The 24,047-nt window shown below is 35.5% G+C and overlaps 3 protein-coding genes and 1 pseudogene across 5 annotated transcripts; 1 reads left to right on the top strand and 3 right to left on the bottom strand.

Moving 5' to 3' along the window:
• The first annotated feature begins 1,901 nt into the window (after nt 1-1,901).
• Nucleotides 1,902-3,419, top strand: LOC128223530 (uncharacterized). The gene is made up of 2 exons (XM_052932807.1): nt 1,902-2,689; nt 2,912-3,419. The coding sequence occupies exons 1-2, from the start codon at nt 1,902-1,904 to the stop codon at nt 3,417-3,419; spliced, it is 1,296 nt and encodes a 431-aa protein (XP_052788767.1).
• An 846-nt stretch (nt 3,420-4,265) lies between these two features.
• On the bottom strand, nt 4,266-6,239 carry LOC128223529 (uncharacterized; annotated as a pseudogene).
• Nucleotides 6,240-13,126: 6,887 nt separating this feature from the next.
• On the bottom strand, nt 13,127-14,185 carry LOC128223528 (uncharacterized). Its single transcript, XM_052932805.1, has one exon. The coding sequence runs from the start codon at nt 14,183-14,185 to the stop codon at nt 13,127-13,129; it is 1,059 nt and encodes a 352-aa protein (XP_052788765.1).
• Nucleotides 14,186-19,734: 5,549 nt separating this feature from the next.
• On the bottom strand, nt 19,735-23,252 carry LOC128223137 (uncharacterized). Of its 3 annotated transcripts, none has more exons than XM_052932419.1 (2): nt 23,099-23,252; nt 19,735-22,449 (listed from the first exon to the last, which is right to left on the bottom strand). In XM_052932419.1, the coding sequence occupies exon 2, from the start codon at nt 22,417-22,419 to the stop codon at nt 21,478-21,480; it is 942 nt and encodes a 313-aa protein (XP_052788379.1). In that variant the 5' UTR covers nt 22,420-22,449; nt 23,099-23,252; the 3' UTR covers nt 19,735-21,477. The 3 variants fall into 3 exon arrangements, with proteins under 3 accessions (XP_052788379.1, XP_052788378.1, XP_052788380.1); XM_052932418.1 differs by having other exon boundaries at nt 22,975-23,249; XM_052932420.1 differs by having other exon boundaries at nt 19,735-22,443; nt 23,099-23,249.
• Nucleotides 23,253-24,047: the final 795 nt, after the last annotated feature.

The following is a 24,047-nucleotide window of genomic DNA, read 5'->3' as shown; positions in this document are numbered from 1 at the left end:
ACATATTTGGATTAGTACGATAATATCTAGGAATATATTTAGATCTAATATTTGTATACAGGCTGCATTCAACCAAGAAATGAAATTCGTCTTCTAAGACATTACAATGTGGGCAAAGTCTTTGTTTCAAAATTGTATTATTCCACCTACCTGCTTCTATATTTAACCGATGCGACGATAATCTTAATTGGCTTAAAGCAATTCTGAATTTCTGTACATTAACACACTTAAGATAGGGTTTTAATTCAAAATCAGAAATGTTTCTATGAAATAAAGCTCTTGAGGAGTCTGACAATCTGCTGTTTAAATTTTGAACATAAACGTCTCGTATTCTTTGCTTTAAAAATGACACAAAATTTGAAACATCACCAACTCCGTGTGCAAGCTAAACGTGCTGAAACCCCAATATTGTTTTAACATGTACTGCCCAGTTTGTTTTATTTGGAAATTTTACAACATCATTAATCATTACATTATAGATAATTCTTACATATTTATCATTCGGCATACTTAGAACTTTAAGCCAGTATTTAAAAATATTTATAATGCATTGCGACAGTAGATCTAATCTGCCCGTCTCTGCATAAACAAAGTCAGTTTGTGTTGTTGTTTTAACCGAAAGTACATATTTTATGAATTGGGGGTGTATCCTTTCAATTGGCAATCGTTTTAAAAATCCCCAAACTTCTGAACCATATAATAGGATAGGTCTAATAAGTTTGTCAAAAAGTTCCAGTTTATGTTTAGGTGTTATATTAGTAAATTTGTTCAAATATTTTCTTAATTTAAAAATTGCTTTATGTGGTTGGCCAGATAACGTTTTGGTAGCATGCCCTGAGCTAAAGACTATACCTAAATATGTAAATTTGTTTACAACCTCCAATGGTGATCCCTGATAGAAAAACTGAAGATTTATAGGTAATCTACCCCCTTTCCTAAAAACCAATATCTTTGTTTTGCTTATATTGACCTTAAGTTTCCATGTGTTACAATATTCCTCTAATATATTAATATTCGCTTGCAGTTCTGCTGCTGAATTAGCAAAAATTACAATATCGTCTGCATATAAGAGTAAAAAGAACTTTAACAATCCTGTGTCGACCCCTTTGGTACCTTTGAGATATAATACTTCCTGTAGATCGTTAATATACAATGAAAATAATAATGGCGATAGGCATTCGCCTTGACGTACACCTAAATGACGTTTTAACACTGCACCTAACTCGTTTTGCTGTTTAACACTTGAATACACATGATTATACATAGACTTTATAACTGAAAAGAGATTGCCCCGTAGTCCTAATATATAAAGTTTATACCATATATTATCTCGTACTATAGACGATTCATATGTCTTAAATAAGACCGCCGCCATTTTGTTGTCACGTGACCGTCCGCCATTACAGAAGTGAAAGTTCCTGATAGTCTGCAAGAACGCTCACACGCCATTTAAATTTTAGAATTGAGACCAAAAATGACCTCCGAGAAGCAGCTACGTAAGTTGTTATATTGGAACACTTTTTCTGAATGTAATTGTAATAAATAGTAGACCGTATAGTTGTAACTGGCCTGTAAAAAGACAATTAAATACTGCCGTATTGCTCTAAAAAACAAAATGGTGGACTTTGTTTAACAAATTATGTTTATCATTTTAGAGGGTTATTCGTGTAATTAAAGTCAGAATCTTTTTTTGGTTTTTAAATAAACATTTATAAAATGTTGTATAAAATGCTTTCTTGACGGAAAAAATAATGACAATAGCCGTTCAACTTGCCAGAGTACATAATGTTGACCTGTTGACTGCCAAGAGATTTGACAGGTGTGAACATTTCTTGTAAATAGCCTTGGGCTTTTGTCTTATAACTCGGCTGTAATTATAAATACTTCCAACTCTTTTGCAAATGAATGTTATTCCAAATAGAGGATTTATGTATGCATTACTTATTACAAGGCTGCCACCCGATGACTTGAAGTGGGAAAAGAACAAAAGCAATGCCTGGCCTAAACTGATGTACGAGGATCTTGTTGACTATTTGATACATGCAAAAGCATATGATGAAAAGGCCATGAAATCCTTTAGGTCGTTGTACGGATATAACTATGTACAAAATGGTTGGATGGGTGATATGTGGTCCATTGAATGTGAGGGTATGACTTACATAAAGGCCAAAATTTCGCCGAGTCAGCCAGGCGTTGGGCGCAAGGACTACAACTCATGGATTGCGGTTTCTAGTGAAAATACTGTTGAGACTGGCCATTGTTCTTGTCCAGCTGGCAATGCCCGATCGTGTAGTCATATATCAGCAATTATTTATGCAATTACACTGGCGTGGGCGAATGGTGTAGGTGGGGAAACGTGTACAGACAAACAGCGGGCTTGGGGTAAAGAAGCTGCGCAAGTACTGTCACATGACACCATTTCAGATATGGTGTTTGACCGACCAAGCCCATTTCAGCTACAACCATGTACTGAGAAAACAGCCAACAAGACCAACACGGATACAGATTGTCCACCTCGTACTGAACAGTTTCTGGACCATAGTGACTTACAGGACTTTGTGTCAAATTCCACAGTGGCAAACATTTGGGGGTGTAAAGGTACAATGTTGTACAAAATGCTACATGCACCAGAGGTTAAAAGGGACATAAATGAAGAAATCCTGCACCAAGAACATTGTGAAAATGCCTCGTATCCTGTACAAGTTCCTCTGTCATGTGCCAAATGCCAAACATTCTACGATAAAAATGTCAACATTAGTTCAGAAAAATTCAAATGTTAGCCAAATCCACAGAACACCTGTGTCTGGACAGACAGTAGAAAATTGAGATTAACCAGCAGCAAAGTGAATGATTTGCCAAAGACTAAAAGAGCTAATCCTAATAAATTTGTGACAAATCAAATTTATCCTAGGTTTAAGGGATGCTTTGCTACACCTCATGGACAGAAATACGAACCAGTTGCACGAGCCTGGTATGAAAGCGTTTCTGGTCACAAGGTTAGAAAATCTGGGATTGTTGTTAGTTTAACGGAGCCATATATTGCTGCCAGCCCAGATGGTATTATAGACGAAAGAACAATTGTGGAAATAAAATGTCCAACACGCCCGCTAGAAGACCTCATATCATCAGGAAAATATGATGTTCTACTCGAAGATGGTCAGCCGAAATTGAGCCCCAAGGGAAAAAATGGCTATTATTGCCAAGTGCAAGTTGCAATGTTTTGCACTGAGTCAACTATGTGCAAGTTTGTTGTGTGGACAGCTGAAAAGCAGTGTGTTGTGGATGTTCAATACAGTAAAGACTTTATAAAGGGCATTCTTCCTAGAATCCGTGACTTTTATTTTAAGCACCTCCTTCTTAGACTAACAGATGAGTTCCAGGCAAGTCGTCTGAAAATTTCCCCGGAATACAAATCCTAGTGCCGTTAATTCCATAACAAATTTAAGGACTTGAGACTTAAGGAAATTTCCTGGAAGAAGATTATTTAATCTGAATGTCATTTTATGTGTACCTTAAAATGTAATGGAAATTTCTGTGAGAAATGCACACACTTTTGATTTCTTAAGATTGTTATTTATCTGTTAAAACTTAAATATTGTAATTCATATAATTATATGTAAAAATTATTACTGTAATACATTATTGTAATCATCATAAAATTAAAGGAGTAAACTCAGATTATTGTCCTTGAAATCTTTTTCAAACTTTAAAGGGACTCGCTTACTGACTTTAGCTTGACACCATTAAACTAAATTTGAAATCAAAACATAAGATATCTGACCATTAAAAAATTGAACGAGTCTCTTAAAGGGTTGAAAGCATATGTATATACTTAATACATATCTTAGTAGTTCATCAAGGACACTACTTGAAAAGCTTATTGTACAGTAATAAATGGATAGACCCAATACTTCTCCAGTTGGCATTTGCATCACCATCTACTAGTCTTGTTTTTTGCCAGTGTGGGCTTATACAGAAAAGAAATAATAGACAATATATTTTCTTCTTTTTATGTGCCATATTTAATATGAAATTCATTTAAGACATGCATAGTGTTATTAATGAATGAAATAGCAAAAACAACCATTTGGCTTTTGAATTTAAGATCCAAACCATTGGACAATTACCAAGAGGTAGCATACATTTCATTTGCATACAGTATGCAATAAACAACATACTGTATACAATAAACAATAAATTGTATACAATAAACAACATAAACGGCTGTGAAATTAATTAAACTACATGTATACACAGATCTTTGTCTAGTCAACAACATCATCCCGTATTAATGAATCTCTCATGTTGCACAAAGCTGCAACTACACGGACAGTTTTATCTGCATTATGTAATGTTTTTATACTGTATTTAGTGTTCAACAGTCTAAAAGACTTCATTCGCATGATAGCGCGCTCAACATGAATTCTTTCAGCCGCAATCCTTCTAGAGTCAATGGTCTCCTGTTCGGATAGCTGCGATCGACCCTTCATAAATGCAGGAATATTCAGTTTGACTCGACGGCTACACATATCCTCACCTATTGTGAAACCACGATCAGCCATTACTTCATCCCCAGGCAGCAAATAGTCCAAAAATCCACAATTTTTAGTGATGAAATTGTCACTTGCCCGTCCACCATACAAGTGAGATGTACATTATAAATCCACTTTGAGCTATCGCAATCAGAAATTTGGCAGTGTTATTACTTTTATATGTACTCCAAGTCTGAGCCCTTGCTTTTAATGAAAATGGCCTTTGAATAAAAATTTCAGAACAGTCTATTATGCAGGTTGTCTTTGGAAATGATGTTTTGAAGGAATTTGGTAATGTTCTTCGAATAGTATCTCAGGGCAACCATTCCACACAATGTGACAGATGTTGGGACATTACATTGATCCATGACTTAAAAACATTACTCATGAGTTGGTGAGACACACCAAAACGTCTGCCGATGTCTTCGAATGTGAGTGCAAGCCTTAATCTTAACAGCACTGAGAGGATTTGGTTTGGAACACTCATTCTGTATGGGAAACCTTTTCCATAAGTTGACAATGTTGAAATTAATGTCATGAACACTGAGAGGCTCAATCCTGTGTAAAAACGAGAGTCTGAGTCTGTTTGTATGTTTTCAAAACCAAATTCCGCAGAAGAATGCTGAGTAGATACCGTCTTTGTTTTAAGAGAATACCAGTAAGTGTGGCCATGGGCCACCAAATCAATAGTCTGTGTACTGCTGTCTTCTAGCTTAGGCTTATTGGCATTATGGCAGTGTTGTGGGTATTTCTGACAACAGATGCTTAAACATTGCTGACAGTCCGTAAAGGCTTCATCCGCATCAGTGATTGGGGTAGCTGTCAACATTTCGTCAGGAGGACAGCCAACTTTTGGACTTGGTCGTTTAACAGGAGTTGATAATGGCTGTGACTGTCTTGGACTTGAATTTTCATTAGATTCTAGACGGAGTCTTTTCAAAGGTCTACGTCCAGGTGTCTTTGGCGTCACTGGTCGATATCCCATTTCCAACACTGGGATTGGGTTTTGCATTGTAGGGCGGCCATCTATAAAGTGCTTCGAACAAACCTGAAAATATAGATTTATTTACACCTTAACAATTAATGAAAAAATGTTTTAACATCATTTCTTAATTTAATGTTGCCGACAATAAGTGTGGTGCTTTTCCATTTTTAAGGGTGGCTGTTCACCATAGTGGTTATGGTACTGTATACATAATACATAATATAAAAAAATATGACACAGTTACTCCATTTTTTCCAAAATTTAGCATAACTCACCACTGACTTGATAGGAGGATCAAAGCACAGGCGCAAGTCACAAAATAAAAAATCGGCCTATATATATGTTTATTAAGATATCTTATTATAGTATATAGCCCATATAGAACATTAAAAAAAGTTTGTGTCAAGTACCTGTGGATCAAAGCCATTCCTGTTGATGGATATCTTATTATAGTATATAGCCCATATAGAACATTAAAAAAAGTTTGTGTCAAGTACCTGTGGATCAAAGCCTTTCCTGTTGATGGATTTCAACCACTGGAGACGATTTTCTCCCGATGCCGGTATGCAGTGGAATTTGAACGGTACAAAACATGGACAGTCTTTGCCATTTACATCATTATGAAACTGGCAGGGGGAATTTTCCCAGTCGTAAAGTTTCTTCTGGTTATTGCTACAATCAACCACAACACACTGCCTTCCACCACCTCGTTTATATGGCATTATTATCCGATATTTTATCGCTTCGAGATAATTTGACAGATTATTGGTTTTTCACTTCCGCAATGGCGGACAAGTAAATTGAAGAGTATTTGACAGGGGAGATAATTCGTACTGTACTATTAAATAGAATCGTCTATATAATCAAACGCTTTTGAAAAATCAACAAAAACACAAAATAAATGCTTGTTTTCATTAAGAACATAGTTAATTAAATTTTGTAACACAAAAATGTTATCAACGGTACTCATTTTAGCTCTGAATCCAGCTTGTGCCTCGATATATACATGGTAATATTCAGCATAATAATATTTGTGAATAGTTTTCCCACAACACTTAATAATGTAATTCTTCGAAAATTTCCAACTTCGTTTAAATTTCCCTTTTTATGTAATGGGACTTTATAACCCTCAGTCCACTTTTCCGGAAAATACCCGGTTATTAATAGTTTATTAAATAGCCTTAAAAGAAAAGACGATAGTCTATGTTTACCATATATCAAAAATTCATTCTGTATCCGATCTGGACCAGCACTTTTGCCCAAATTCAAATTTGAAATACCTTTAAGAACGTCTTCCTCAGTGGATGGCAAATCTAGTTCAGAAAACGTTATCTTCAATTCATTTTGTAAAATAGTATTATTAAAGTATAATATATCTTGGTCTGGCTGAAAAAACTATCATTAGGATCATTAATTGCCTGAAAGTAGGCTGTAAACGATTCAAGCGATATATTTTTAGGAGTTCTATGAGTTGTTCCATCTTTTAATAATTTCCAATAATCTTTTGCATTTTTGTTTTTAGCATTTATTAATTGATTAGTCCGCTTATTCATAGTTAGGTAGTTATAACTTTGAACGTTTCTTTTATAAACACTTCTCGCCCGAATCATTATAGCCTTATTTTCCTCGGTTTTATGTTCTCTGTAATTATTTAAAGCAGTGTAAAAAGACTTTCGTTCGTCTTTACGTGTTTTATCGAATAAACTACTCCTAACACTAGAAGTAGATCGATAAGCATGAGTATGCATTTTACGTGAAAACAATGGTACGCAAATATTATCGATACCGTTAACAAAATTCGATAAACACGAATCAATATCAGAATTATTTTCCGATTATTCAACTGATATTTCCAACTGATTCATAAACTGAATAAAATTTTCGGCGTTTAAAGTACTTACATAATCTTCTTTCATTGAATTACGTCACGAAAATGAATAATCAATATTGATATGTGAACGACTTTCGTTATTTTCTATATTTTCATGTATATTTGGTGACCGTTCTAATGCAAATTCAATTAAACAGTGGTCTGTCAAAACATTCGGTCCATGAACATTGAAATTTACAAATTTAGTGAGCAAAACCTCATCTACAATGCAGTATTCTATGACACTTGACCCATTTGCACCCACAAATGTAAAAGCGCCAATATTTTTATCACCCTTTACGCGCCCGTTTGCTATTCTAAGTCCTGTTTCAATCAGAAAATCAATAAGCAATCGACTATTTCTATTATCAACATTATCTTCAGATGTCCTTGGCAAATAATTATCGGTTGTATATTCCTCAGGTAAAAGGTTTTGATTTTTTAATGTGTAATTATCATCTATTACAAAATCTTGCAAATGTCCCACCCTTGAATTTAAATCTCCAAGTATCATAAACAGACAATTACTGTCATCATTTTGTTGCTTAATTGTGATGATATTTTGTTCAATTATATCATAAATGTTATTTTCAACTTGAATGTTCCTACTAGAATTAGAGGGTAAAATATATCATAAACAAACAAATAAACTATCCCCTAAACATAGTAAAGCTTTATCAATTTTTATCCATAAATGCGAGTCGCTGTGACATCACGAAAGAGACATATTTGGCGATACAATACATACAATAATAAACCACCAGAATTTCTCTATGTACCAGCAATTTTCTCTAACCTATTTAAATAAAACATTCAAAATCTTCGACATCGCAACAATAATCACTACTTCCCCAACTTTCTGTGAAACAAATAATATCATTTTCTTCAAATAATTCAAATTACATTATAGATTGTCCTAACATATTTATCATTCGGCATACTTAAAACTTTAAGCCAGTATTTAATAATATTTATGATGCATTGCGACAGTAGATTTATTCTGCCCGTCTCTGCACAAAGTCATTTTGTTTTGTTGTTTTAACCCAAAGTACATATTTTATGAACCAAATTTGTTATTAATTTAAAAATTGCTTAATGTGTTTGGCCAGATGACGTTTTGGAAGCATGCATAAGTGAACCCCCTGAGCTAAAGACCCAATGATGATCCCTGATAGAAAAACTGAAGATTTATAGGTAATCTGCCCCCTTTCCTAAAAACCAGTTTCTTTGTATTGTTTTTATTAACCCTAATTTTCCATATGTTACAATATTCCTCTAATATATTCGCTTGCAGCTCTGCTCCTGAATAAGCAAAAAATTACAATATTGTCTGCATATAAGAATAGAATGAATTTTAACAATCCTGTGTTGACCCCTTTGATAAAATTAGTTGTACATAAGTGTTTTAAAAGATATATTCGATTAAAACAGATATACAGTGTATGCATATCTTGAAACCCTTGAAAATAAATCGTGCGCATTAAGAAACAAAATGTTATATAATCAAGAGAAAATACAAGAACTAATTATTTACGACTAAACGTTAAACTGGATTTAACAAAGTTGTCAGCAAGAATGGAGCAAAATCACATTGTTCCGTTGTTTGGATATCGAAAACTGTTTTCCAGCATTCTTAATAACAGATTGACATCATGGCTCAGGCCGGTTTTCGCAGTGGAATGGGCACTACTGATAATATATTCGCCCTACATGGTATAATTACACATATGATAAATCAGGGTAAAAATAGTATTGTAGTTTTATAGATTTTAGCAAAGCTTTTGATTGTGTTGAACGCAATAGTCTTTGGTCTAAACTGATAGAACTTGGTATTTGCGGTAAAATGATGACAATTCTTAAAAGTATGTACTCAAGTGTTAAATCTCGTGTTAGGTTCAACAACAAGTTTTCCTTCTTTTTAGGCGTTCGTCAAGGTGAATCGTTGTCTCCTGTCTTGTTTTCAATGTTTCTCAATGATATTGAAGAGCATCTAGTACTGAATGGTTTTAATGGTATCGAGATGCACATGACAAAAATGTTTATTTTATTATACGCTGACGACATTGTTTTTTTTCTGATTCCCCCGAAGGCTTGCAAAACGGTTTAGATAATTTTTATGATTATTGTCGTAGATGGAAGCTCAAAATAAATGTCCAGAAAACCAAAATAATTGTTTTCAGAAAGGGTGGCATTTTGCCAAGGATTCTACAGTTTTCATTCAATGGGGAAATTCTTGAAATAGTCAGGTCTCTTTCTTATTTAGGTGTCGTCTTTTTCTCGGGTGGTTCTTTTAGTAAAACAGAAGTAACTCTAGCTGGCAAAGCACAAAAAGCTATTTTTAAACTTAATAAATATTCATACAATTTTCCTTACGTGAGCGCTAAACACATACTCGACCTTTTTGACAAGCTGATTGTACCTATTTTGAATTACTATAGCGAGGTTTGGGTTTTTTATGAGGCAAATATTATCGAACGTATCCATACACAGTATTGCAAACGCATTCTTCAGGTAAAACGCTGTTCACAGAATGATTTTGTTTACGGTGTACTCGGTCGATTTGATTTAGCATACAATATATATATTAGAATTGTAAAATACTGGCTAAAGATTCTAACTAGTGACGACCTGAAGTATTGTAAAATTGTCTACGAAGTTTTAAAACTGATGCTGATTTGCTTCCAAATAATGGGTCGTGGGTAACATTACTTCAACATTTATTGTCATCATTAGGATTTTATGAAGTTTGGGTAGCTCAGGGTGTTGATGATGCAAGTGTTTTTGGAAAAAAAATTAAACAACGTTTGTGTGATACAAATATACAAAACTGGAACGCGAAAATTAAAATTTCACCACGCAGCACTTTCTTTTAATCCATTGTTTCCTTTGGCTTTCAGTATTATTCAAAATGTAACGTATGTAATAGTTTAACCATAGCAATGTCTAGGTTACTTCTATCATCTCATAATCTGTCTATTGAAACAGGTCGATGGCATAGTCCAAACTCTATTCCACCTCAAGATAGAAAGTGTATTCCATGCAATAAATTGAAAGACGAATATCACTTTGTGATAGAATGTAATTTATATACTGAAGTCCGTAAAAGATACGTTGTAAAATATTATTGGTCTAATGAAAGTATGTTTAAACTTAAACAACTCTTCGAAAGTACTAATATTACTTAACTCAGAATGTTATGCACATACGTAGATAAGGCTTTTAAATTTAAAAAAAAGTTTACAAAGATAAACAATCTTCTTTTTTTCATTTTTGTTTTTTGTTGTTGTTGTGTTTTTTTGTTATAATATGTTGCCTTACATTTCATTGTATGTATTAGTAAATTTGTCCTTTAATTTGTATGTATTGAAGATCGATATTTTTGCTTTTGAAATGTATAAATGTACAATGTGTAAAAAGTTCACTTTTCTCAGATTTCTATGTTGCACTATGTTGACACTGTATGTAGTAATATAGGTATATGAACACCTTCTCCGTATATGATGTCGACTTGCACCTTTAAGCATTACGTTGTCTCTTATAATGCCCTTCGTTACCTTTTAAAATCTTTCGTAAAATTTAAACAAGCCTTACGTGCTCCACTTGCTATGTCATTGGTAAATGTTAAATCGTGTATTTTGTTTTTCTCACGGGCAATGTGGCTTATTGAACATGTGTTCAAAATAAACTATCTATCATCATACTGTTCGAATTACGTTCGAGATTGTCTGCTTCCTTAACTATGGTAACCAGTGTCGTTTACATCATGTAAAGCACTCCAAAACAACTGCGACAATTGTATTAATGTGTATGTACATACATGCTTTCGCTATCTTAGTTTAGTTTTATGGCATGTGTAAGTGCTTGTGTGTATACCATGTTCTGTTCAATTGCTAATTGTACGTGACTAATAGGGCAATGATTTCAATTAATAGATTGTAAAATTATCAAGATCTATTGAGTGTCAATTCATGTTGCACTTGTCTTAACACTTTATCTGATAACTTGATACAAAAGAGATCACCAAGTATCTCGAGTGCAAGAATGGATGGTTCATATAGTACAAATCCGACAAATGAAGTCACAGTCAAGTACAAAAAAACAAGTCAATTAGTTGAGGCAAAAAGGTATTCCGAGGTACAATGCGAAAAAGGCCATATCTACGTCTTTATTTTAAGTCGTACATCATCCCTTGATAACAATGACGTATGAGGCTGAGTAGACACTTGACGATTATGAATTAAACAGTGTCATGTTTCGGAAAGGCAGTTGAACGTATAGTTAGTAAGTAAGTAAGTTTAACATTGGTATGTTATACAAAAGTAGTCAAATTTCTTAGTATTAGTTTCAAAGTATTAGTTTAATATTGGGCGACTTTAAATTAAAGTTTGTGATCTTGTGGTCACAGTAATTATAATAATTTCAAAGAAAAAAGCATGCAATATACAAGGCAGAATAAAAGGGGACACATAATTATGCTATACAGTGCTTTAAACGAGCATGTGTGATTATTGAAAACATCCTAAATTTTTATTGCAGTTAACATCTTTATATATACATATTGATATCACAAACTGGCATAATGCAATACATAGATTGTTTTTTGTTTCAGTGAATTCAAAAAGTAATATGTTCACGAGCGGCTAATCCTTGAGCTAAACTGCGAGCATTTTGTGAGCGATTAAATCAAAGGCAAGTTCCCAATCTCGGTCCTGTTTAAGTAGCAGGTCCGTGATCTCGTGGTTTTACATTTGCCTGTCAATCGTAGGTACGATTCCCTTCCGCACCACTAAAATAATTATAATCGTCTTCAGGGATTGACGTTAAATGGGATTCACGAATTTCACGTAAGTTACAGTGCTATACACTGGTGCACGTTAAAGAAGGCTCCATAAAATCGCTAGCAATCTTATCAAAGCTCTCGCCGCACCTTGCTCAAGTGCGAGTATAAATAAGCTATCATACACGCATTCCTTTTATTCTGATGACTTGAAATTGCAATAACCAGGACACTCAAGCACCATTACATGACGAAACTAAAAAGAGAGAAAAAGCACAAGTCGTAATGTGGTGTTACTTGAGATAGTTTTCACGCACTCTAAAAATGATTCCCTATGTAACTGAATGGTGCTTTCTTTATAAGTTGTGTTATTGCATTGTAAGACGCATTGCGTTGATATCAATCAAGTCTAACTGATAAAACTCCGTAAACCGCCGAAAGGCAAAACTAAAACAAGGCACTCCATGAAAATATCTATCACGGCCATTGAAATTATTCGGTTAACATTATTTGCGTTTTTGTTTACGTTGCCATTAATAAGGTGTCTCTTAAAGCGTTTTTCTCTAACTAATGACCTGTATCTTAATCACTTAAACCGTGTACAGGAATATTTCATTTAATTGCAACCCGATGTTATTTCTGTACGAATTATCATTTTGATAATGGCTGTAATGAGCTTTTAATTGTCGTTTATCAGATTCCCGGAAGTCTTCTGTCTTCATTTAAAAGCTTCATGTGCTCTTGTTTTAAAGAAACGATGTTTGACACCTGGATTAAGAACACCTGTTTATACTCTGGTTACAAACACATTATTATCATTCACACTCAGTCATCGTCATTTTGATCTATGTTAAAGACTTGTTTCACTTTACGAGCCATCTTTAACACATGTAAGTTGCGTTTCCAAAATAATTTAATGCCCTTTTTTATTTGGTCGTGATTGTAATAATACAACAATGATTTCAGTGCTTTACATGCAATACAATGGCCTTGGCCGGGGATATAACGGCGGTAACAGTGATTACAACGGCCTTGGTAGGGGTTATAACGGCGGTAACAGTGATTACAACGGCATGGGCAGGGATTATAACGGCGATCACAGTGATAACTATGGCCTTGGTAGGGGTTATAACGGCGGTAACAGTGATAACAATGGCCTTGGTAGGGGATATAACGGCGGTTACAGAAATAACAACTGCCTTTGTATAGGTTATAACGGCGGTAACAGTGATTACAACGGCCTTGGTAGTGGATATAACGGCGGTAACAGTGATAACTATGGCCTTGGTAGGGGTTATTACGGCGGTAACAGTGATTACAACGGCCTTGGTAGGGGTTATAACGGCGGTAACAGTAATTACAACGGCCTTGGTAGGGGTTATTACGGCGGTAACAGTGATAACAATGGCCTTGGTAGGGGTTATAACGGCGGTAACAGTAATAACAACTGCCTTGGTAGGGGTTATAACGGCCATAACAGTGATTACAAGGGCCTTGGTAGTGGATATAACGGCGGTAACAGTGATAACTATGGCCTTGGTAGGGGTTATTACGGCGGTAACAGTGATTACAACGGCCTTGGTAGGGGTTATAACGGCGGTAACAGTAATTACAACGGCCTTGGTAGGGGTTATTACGGCGGTAACAGTGATAACAACGGCCTGGGCAGGGGGTATAACGGCGATAACAGTGATAGCTATGGCCTTGGTAGGGGTTATAACGGCGGTAACAGTGATAACAATGGCCTTGGCAGGGGTTATAACGGCGGTAACAGTGATATCAATGGCCTTGGCAGGGGTTATAACGGCGGTAACAGTAATAACAACGGCCTTGGCAGGGGTTATAACGGCGATAACAGTGATAACAATGGCCTTGGCAGGGGTTATAACGTGGGTAACACTCATAACAATGGCCTTGGTAGGGGATATAACGGCGATAACAGTGATTACAATGGCCTTGGAAGGGGTATTAACGTGGGTAACAGTGATAACAATGGCCTTGGTAGGGGTTATAACGGCCATAACAGTGATTAAAACGGCCTTTAATGATAATTTTTCTTTAATTAGTTCATACAATTTTCGTTCATAAAAGCTGTTTTTATCAAGCATATTTGATAGTTTTATCTTACAATAATAATGTTGGCTGTTCCATTTTGATCACGTGACCCTCCACGGTACAACACTGAAACGTATTAAATAACTGACGTCGCGTTTCTGCGAAACGTGTACCACCCTCTGGAGTCATGCGTATTCATAAATAAACGCTGCTGTATAGTTTCAAATCAACTGATATGTCAAGGAAGGGCGAACAAAAGCCTGTTCTGAAACCTGCCACGATAATTGCTAAAAATGATGAAAAATAATTTACTAATATGACAGATAGTTTTCATTATTTGTAGCAAATATTGTCTAAAAAAGTTTTGTAGCCATTCGTTCTGCACTGCTTACAGAACAGCTATTTCACGAGTTTCGATAATGTTTAAAGTGCTTAGTATAAAAGATGATATGAAACAATTTCGGCTAAGCAATATTTTCTTTCATGCTTTTCGATGAAATACGTAGTTTTATCAGTGAAATTACTCCAGTGAAAATATCACCTCTAACTAATTAGATATTTCCATTTACCAGAAAATGAATTTGATAATCTTTAGTACTACAAACTCACCCATTGTTGTTTTCTGAATCGTACCTGTTATCCTCACTTGTCTGAGAATGTTAATATCATTGCTATCTCGATCTAAACCGACACCCATGGCATTCCCTTGATAACCCAAAAGTGAAATATTTGCAACTTAGTTAATAAAAACAGGTACTGCTAACCCTGCAAAACGACTTGGGTAACTTTATTTCTGATTATCATTGAAATGTTGATCCCTCTAACAGATCGGTTGTCAAAACAACATTTAAAAATGTCGTTCCTAAAAAAAAAGTATATTAGAAAATAATGAAATTGGCGTCGATCGACTGCTTTTCGTTAAGGTTGAAATGGCTGTGTAAATTATTGCGCATACTTTGTTATTTCTACCAGGAAAATCATGTGTACCGTGAGGGTGCCAACCCGTCAGCATTGATAAATTTGAGATTAATCTGGTCTAGTATGGCTGTATGCTTTACAGTGCGCTGCAGATCGGTGCAGTATTTCTAAATATTGACACAGCTTATTTAATATGTATAATGCTTTCTAGGAACAAAAATAAAATTAAAGATATTCCCCAACAATTTATGTGTACCGGACTGTGTTTTGTTCAATGAAAAGAAACGAAATGAAATACCAGACGAAAAATAAGGCATGTTAATCAATGCAAAAAGCTTTTTCTAATGTAGCGAAATATGTATGGGGTCACAAGGTATCAAATTTTAACATTTATGCAAAAAAAGCAAACTGGACCTCACTGTAACGATAATCAAATGGTGATGCTTCAAAAGGTAGCGCAATTATAGTGCAGTCGTATCTCAATCGGGTATAGTTCTACGGGAATCGGGCAGGCCTGAAAAATCTTGGAATGAGCGAAGTTTATCGTGACTTTAATGACTGGCGATCCTGTACGAATGAGCAGTCCTGCTCTTCGATTCATCACAATTAAAGCTATGTAAATAAAGACTGTAACATATGTTTGAGTAATCGTGAGGAAGCTTCCTTATACATACATTTATCGCTGTTGTTCTAAGAACTGTCCTTTACCATTGCAAATATTCAAACACCACCATAGTGTACCTTGTACTTATAACATATCAAATTTGGGCCATACTTATGTCCCCGATTCATTACCCGATTCATCACGATTAATGCCTCAAAGACAAATCAGGAGGAATCGGTTCTTAACTCGTGAACATAAGAATTAAGCTTAATGGACCTAGTAATGTTTCGTTTATTCATTAAAAAGAGATGTACGTGAAGTAAGCGGTCTAGCGGCCATGCAGCGTGATGCAAGCGGCCATGCGGCGTGAAATAAGCGGCCAATTGGCCAGGCCGCTAACTTCACGCCGCTAGACTGCTGAACTGCTTGATCGACTTTTTGGAAAAAAGTGATAATTTGTGCATAAAACAATTAATTTATCATTGTTTTAGAAGAAAACGCATATAAAAATGCGTTAAAATAGAAAACATTTTAAGGCCGCTTTGTTAATGTGTGAACAGAAGACATAACATAGATTTATCACTGTTTTCCAAGAAAACGCATGAACAATTATTTTGAAATAGAGAACAAATTTAGGCCGTTAGGCCGCTAGGCCGCCAACTTCACGCCGCTAGGCAGCTAATTTCACGCCGCTTGGCCGCTAGGCCGCTAACTTCACATACATTGAAAAGTAAACAAATGCAATTACAAAAGAACAATGGTTTACATTGGCTAATATTTACACATCAATTAACATTTCTTTAATGAGCGGCCTTTCTGCAATTGCAAATATTTTCCGATGAACGCAACATCTTCGGATCGCGAACCAACGCGTTTTAATGTGAATTGAAATTGTTATCTTGTTTTGTTTGAATTGTGCCAGTAGGCCACAAATTATTTTAATCAGCATGTGAAAATTTTTTAAGTCATGATTTGTTAAATGTATTGTTGTCATTAGTGTCTCAATTTTACGTAAAAAAATGATTTCAAAATCAGCTTTAAAGTGTCTATTTTTCATGACGTCAACTGTTTCCGGTTTAAGTCGGATTGTTCTATTTACAGAAAACGTGCGAAAGAAAGATTTTTTTTTAAAACTACAATTTGTTAAGCAAATCTGGAAAGAAATAATGAATTATTTTTGTAAATATAAGGAACGAAATCTGTGATTTATGTCTTTATCGGGGATATGAACGCCGTTGAACTGGTTATTGTACGAGGTGAGTCCTGCGTTCATATCCTAATATTGATATCAATCACGCAATTCATTCCTTAATAAGACGGCAAAAAGTATTTTTTAGCTGGATGTTTTGACTCGGAAGAAATTATTTCAACATTCCTCGTTGATAAAACAGTTATTTGATCAGTGTTCCAAGGGAGGGCAATAAACCGGTAGTTGATGGTGGGATACTTTTTCTTCTTCTTGTGTTCTACGTGGGGTTCTGGTAGTTCTGGTACTAAACATTATGGACCTTTTCTGATAGACGTGGGAGGTCCTTTTTTGGCCAACATAACGCAACCAGTTTCAACCAGTTTTGTCGCCAAATGTCTCTGTTTTGCCTGTGGCGAATACTCTCACTTCAGATGGAATTGTCCACATTCCAGAGGTTCCGCTTTCTCAGAAGCTTAAGGCATCAGGAAGCAATGAAATAGCGGATCCGCCAGAGGATGAACCCGAAGTGTCGTCATATTCGATTAAAGATGAGCATTATGACAATAGTAGATGTACACATGATTTTTATGAATGTAATCAGGGCAAAACATTTTTTTTGTGAAGGGAAGTTTAAAGAACCATTTCTTTTGGCGATCATTTGATACAAATTATTTTATACCAGAAATAGTAATTAGTTTTGAAACTGATTATACAAGAGCGGTCACAGACAGCTATATCCCCCGCCTCATGGGGGTATTTTTTGTAGCGAAAGCCAGTCAATGGTAAGGGTAGTTTCTCAGGAACATAAGAAATGCGTTAAATTAAAAAAGGGCAATAACTCTTTCAAAAAAGGTCAAATTGCAAATGCCTGACAATATGCGCTGCATCACTATATAGTCATCAATCTGTGAAAGTTTGGTAGAAATTGCATGAAAACCGTAAGAGGAGTTGCGAAGAAACCAATTTTAAATGTAAAAAAGGGCAATAACTCTTTCAAAACTGGCCGAATCGCAGAAGCCCGACAATATTCTCTGCATCACTATATAGTCATCAATCTGTGAGTTTGGTAGAAATCGCATGAAAAACGTAAGAGGAGTTGCGAAGAAACCAATTTTAAATGTAAAATAAACAAAGGGCTATAACTCTTTCAATAATGGTTGAATCGCAAAAGCCCGACAATATGAGCTGCATCACTATATAGTCATCAATCTGTGAAAGTTTGGTAGAAATCGCATGTTAAACGTAAGAGGAGTTGCGAAGAAACCAATTTAAAATGTAAAATAAGAAAAGGGCAATAACTCTTTCAAAATAGTCGAATCGGGAAAGTCCGACAATAAGCGCTGCTTCACTTTATGATCATCAATCTGTAAATGTTTGGTAGAAATTGCATGAAAAACGTAAGAGGAGTTGCGAAGAAACCAATTTTAAATGTAAAATAAACAAAGGGCAATAACTTTTTCAAAAATGGTCGAATCGGGAAAGCCCGACAATATGCGCTGCTTCACTTTATGATCATCAATCTGTGAAAGGTTGGTAAAAATCGCATGAAAAACGTAAGAGGACTTGCGAAGAAACCAATTTTTGATGTAAAATAAGCAAAGGGCAATAACTCTTTCAAAAATCAGGAAAGCCCGACAATATGCGCTGTTTCATTTTATGATAATCAATCTGTGAAAGTTTGGTAGAAATCGCATGAAAAACGTAAGAGGAGTTGCGAAGAAACCAATTTTAAATGTAAAATAAGAAAAGGGCAATAACTCTTTCAAAAAATCGTCGAATCTGGAAAGCCCGACAATATGCGCTGCTTCACTTTATGATAATCAATCTGTGAAAGTTTGGTAGAAATCACATAAAAAACGTAAGAGGCGTTGCGAAGAAACCAATTTAAATGTAAAATAAGCAAAGGGCAATAACTCTTTCAAAACTGGTTGAATCGCAAAAGCCCGACAATATGCGCTGCTTCACTGTATGATTATCAATCTGTGAAAGTTTGGTAGAAATCGCATGAAAAACGTAAGATGAGTTGCGAAGAAACCAATTTTAAATGTAAAATAACCAAAGGGCAATAACTATTTCAAAAATGGTCGAATCGGGAAAGCCCGACAAAATGTGCTGCTTCACTTTATGATCATCGATCTGTGAACGTTTGGTAGAAATCGCATGAAAAACGTTAGAGGAGTTGCGAAGAAACCAATTTTAAATGTAAAATAAACAAAGGGCTATAACTCTTTCAAAAATGGTTGAATCGCAAAAGCCCGACAATATGAGCTGCTTCACTTTATGATCATCACTCTGTGAACGTTTGGTAGAAATCGCATGAGAAATGTAAGAGGAGATGCAAAGAAATGAATGTGGGACGGACGGACGCACACACGCACGCACACACGCACGCACACACGCACGCACACACCCGCACACACACGCACGCACGCACACACGCACGCACGAAATTGCGCCTACCATTTCTCTATCCCCTCGCCTTTTCAAGCGGGGGATAAAAATACCTTAAAACGTAAAAACTTCACAAACATTATGTAAAAATAATTAGTTTTCGAAAATCGAAATCCGTTTGCTATCGATAATCAAATCAAGTCGATAAAGCTTTTCGATTTACTATCTGACAATAATTGGAAGTTCATGATATCATTTGACAATACATTCTTAATACATAATATCAGCATGCTTATTTAAATGGTTTAAGTGTGACACCGACGTCATCTCGTCATGTCACGCTCAGTTAGTGATTTCCATGAACTATTTCTGTCTTAAAAACCTAACTAAATAACATAACAAAACACACCGAATCAAGGAAAGTGTGTCGGCATTTTATTTTATCCATGTAAAGGCATTTTCAATAGTTGTTAAACTTGATTAACCTTATATATTAAAACAAACACAAATATAAAACCGTTCTCAATAAATGTAATTAAAAACGACATCAAAAAAGGTTTCACGAACGGTATACTGGAAAATCATACCTATTGTCTACATTTAGCAGATGCCATAGAAATTGCCGAAAGTTGTTTATTGATATATTGAAGCCATTCGTACAGTGGACCATTTTATTGATTTACACTGCAGGGTACGTATACAGTAACATGCAGCGGATACTGATTGGTATTTGACTCGAACTTAACATATTTTTAAAAGTTACTGAATGTCCAGCGTGTTGCTATTTGTATAGCATATTTGCTTGAATATTAGCAGAGACTCTACCAGAATTTTTATGTCATTTTTCGCCACGTGACCTGAAATCCAGAAATTCTCCGACATTTTACGGAACCACAGTGAAATGATTCTCTTTTTGGTACTTTTCTAAGAAATTTTCGTCCGCACCACGATCTGAAAATTTTTTAAACTTCAATATCGGTCATATATATACCATGTTAGCAAAGTGTGTATAAAATGTGTTTAACACTTAAACATAATAACCCAAACAATGCATCTTTTGGACAATGTTTTCTTTTGGGAGAATTCAATAACTCTTTATTGGGAGGATTTACAATTCACTTTTTCAAAAGCGATTATTTGGCTTTAAATAAAGGCGTTGAATGATATCTTCATTGAATTTGTTCATATCTTGTACATTGTAATTGATTTATTTCAAAAAGCATTCAACTTTTATTGAAGTCAAACACCGGCGTTGAAAATTTAAACAAAAACAACTATAACATAAAACTTCAACCTACTTGGCCTCGAAATGAAATAAGTAATGCGGAATTTTCAGCCTGATCAGCCTGCTTTTACAGCATGTAGCTATTTGAAAAAAGCGGCATAGCTGCAAAAATAATAGCATGTGGAAGTCTGTACATTTTTTGTTTGTAGCCGAATTATTTCATAACCTTACGGTAATATTTTTCTACTAAATTTTGATAGAAATTTCAAAAGTCAACGTTATGTTTTCTTTGGATTAAATTTCGTGTCTTGGATTGTTCTAGGTTGATTGCTTTTAAATTTGGACTGTTCAAAATTTTAATCCGGGTTAACGTCTATATGAAACGTATAGTAAAAATAACTGTGCATTACGCCTGATATGGAGGTACCTTTTGGAGGTTTGACCTATTTTGAATTGTTATAATTTTTTAAATTATTAGCCTGATAGATTGTTCAGGACTGTTTGCTTACTATCGAAACATTCGGTCTTTTCTGAGTACTTTCTTTGCTTTATAATATGAAAGTTTATTGCTGTTATTCATTACTTGAAAAACATTTGCAAATCATTTTTTTACAATCGTGAAGCGGTCTAACGAACTGTTGTCGAAGTTTTGGTGAACCCAAAAGCATGTACAAAACAAAATTGATGGCACTGTTTGTGTAGAGGAGCAGACGAAACAACACTATTAAAGTGTCAAACGTTTGTTCTATTTCCTGGCCGGGATGACTTTTGAACCAGTACGATCCACCGATTTGGTATACGACATACGGCATGAGAAGGACAATGAACGTAACTCCAAGAAGAGCACTCACTTTTGCCCAATTTTCAGCCGCTCCTGGAAGGGTCATATTTCCGCCACGAGCATTTCTTGACCTAAACTTTTCACTTGACCTCATTTGCCTGAGAACGTACGTACGTTTCCAAGTACTATGATGACAAAGGGTAATCCAAATGCAACTGCGAAATCTATCCAACTCCAAACACTTATCACAAAATATTTAAAACTGTCCTTTGGATAACACTCCCAGTCTGACTGTGAGCTGGATGCATTCGTTGCATTTTCATATGATGTATTACTCATTTCTTTTTCTAATCGCAGATTGAGACCAAACAACATGTATGAATTAAGCAGGGCCAAAATCAATATAGTCACTATAAACAAACGTTTCACATGTGTTTGTGTTAACGGGGTTTTCAGACTAAATGTTGGAAACGCTATATTATAAACACGGTCTATTGTCACAAGAACTAGCAACCATGGAGACAGCTGCAAGAGAAAATAATTGAAGAATGTTCCTATTTTGCAGAATGCATCCGATCGATCGAAAATACTTGAACCACTGCTTAAGCGTACAGTCCATTGGATAAAGCACGGCCAAAGAAGAATTAAAGAGTCAACAATGGCAAGGGCCTTAAGAAGAAAACGAGTTGTCAATGGTGGAAGATATGTAGCATCTTTTGGTGTTGAGGACGACGGTTGGGAGGCGGGCGAATGATTTTTGTCGCTGGATGAAGCTGTTAATTGTGCAGGAGGCGAAGCATTCCGCGATGGAGAAGACGATATATTAAATACGGAAGACGAATGTCCCTGTTTGGTTGATGGACGCTGCGATGAAGAGGACTGAGTATCCGATTCAGTAAAAGGAGGATTATCCAGTGGAGAACTCGGAGGTTGCGGTCTCGATGCCCTATAACGCATAATAGGGGCTATCCATCTGGGGCGCGGAGGCTTGCGAGTAAGCATAATGAAAGTGAGTGTATTCCCAATCAGGCCAAATCCTGTGATGGCAGGAATAAATATAGCCTCCAACCACGATGCCAGTGAGTTTTCCATCTCTGTAATTGTTTGTTTTTCCGCCTGAAACTGAAATCATTAAGTTGATTAATTTAGCCTTTGGGAATTTTCCAAACGTCGCAAGCACTACTTAACAATGAACGATGTGGGTACAAAAAAATGTTTACCCTCCAAGACCAATTTTCTTGTCTAGTTTGCATGCCTGCTGTCACAATACAAACGACAACAAAACGAACAATATCCGCTTTATATTGAAACATGATGATTCGTGATCTGAACAAATCCTAAGTGTCCATCAGAAAATATTCGCAATTGCCGGAAGTCCGTTCATTTAAGTAATGGAATCATATTTGTGAATAACACCCATTGGTGGTTCACCATTTTTAGTTTAGTTTTGTGTATAATTTTTGTTCAATAAACTGAAAAACTAATATTGTAACGTTACAATATATCAAAAATTAAATCTCTCTTCGAAAGATTATCGAAGTAATGGTGATCCATTTGGACATATCTAAATCTTAATTAATAGAAGACTCTATGAAACAAATAAAACTTGGAACAGGAAACGTGCATTCCAAGTGAGTGTATCCTTACTCGAAGCCCCAGTGTTGACCCCGCGTCGAACCAATGATGGTTGTAACCGTCCCGTGCGCCAAATATCCGAACAAAACGAGTAATATACAAATAAGTTTAAATTATAAGATTTAATAATACGCACATGAATTCCACTTCACGTTATTTATCCCTGTATTTGACGAAACACTTCCAAATAAAATAGTTCACAGATACTTTTGTGACTGGTTCTCTATCCAGTTGCATTAATTAAAATGTTTGTTAATACAACACACACGTGCAGTTTGCCACATCCGTATTAAACACACTTAACATTATACTCATGTTTCTATAAGATATCACATCCTCTTTATCAACGCCCGGTTTATTGCCATCACTTAAGAAACTTATCAAATTACTGTTTTATCAATGCAGAGTGTTGAAACAATTCTAATAATTATTGCCTAGTCATTTGTCAGACGTTTTGTTTTGATGTTGTTTTTATTTTATTTTTTCATTATAATATTCAACATAACCTTTTGTCTCAGTAATTGAATTTGTTTTGTTTGTTTTTTCAAAACAAAAATCCACATCTAAATAAAGGTGTTTACAATAATAATCGAAACACTTGCTTTGATATTAAACCTTCTTCATGCCAACTTGTATTTTCTTTTAAGGGAGCTGACCCACAAATAATCTAGAAATCTAGAAGATCTATTACGCCTGGTTCTCACCGTTACTATCTCAGCCTCGAATCCCCCTGACCTGTCCTCGATGCATTACTGGTGATAAATCGGGGACATAAGTATGGCCCTAATTTAATATGCTATATACGAATCTGACGAGTACCAAGTACTAAGCGGTGTTGTTCGAATAGCTGCATTTTTATGAGAGTTTTTTTTAAGAATAGCGATATATGAGCGTTACGTTTTTAGCCGCGCACTTGTTCCTCGTTTCTTACATCCACAATTTGCAAACAACAGCCGGGTGTGACAAAGGTCCGTGTTGTCGCCACGTTGTGGCCTCGTTGAAAACTCGTTGTGACACGATTGAAGGTGGCAAAGAATACCAAAGTCGATTTATGTCTTTCTTTCCCCGCGTAATTCCACGCTGTG

The sequence above is a fragment of the Mya arenaria genome, chromosome 17 (assembly GCF_026914265.1).
Source record: "Mya arenaria isolate MELC-2E11 chromosome 17, ASM2691426v1".
Classification (NCBI taxonomy): domain Eukaryota; kingdom Metazoa; phylum Mollusca; class Bivalvia; order Myida; family Myidae; genus Mya; species Mya arenaria.
This window is presented reverse-complemented; position numbering and strand designations above follow the sequence as displayed.

Excerpts from the sequence above, each read along its gene's own strand:
- LOC128223528 (XM_052932805.1), bottom strand. The coding sequence starts at position 14,185 with ATGGCCGTTATAACCCCTACCAAGGCCATTGTTATCACTGTTACCCAC.
- LOC128223530 (XM_052932807.1), top strand. The coding sequence starts at position 1,902 with ATGAATGTTATTCCAAATAGAGGATTTATGTATGCATTACTTATTACA. Across the intron at positions 2,690-2,911 it reads GAACATTGTGAAAATGCCTC|GTTTAAGGGATGCTTTGCTA; the intron begins GTATCCTGTACA and ends AATTTATCCTAG.
- LOC128223137 (XM_052932419.1), bottom strand. The coding sequence starts at position 22,419 with ATGGAAAACTCACTGGCATCGTGGTTGGAGGCTATATTTATTCCTGCC.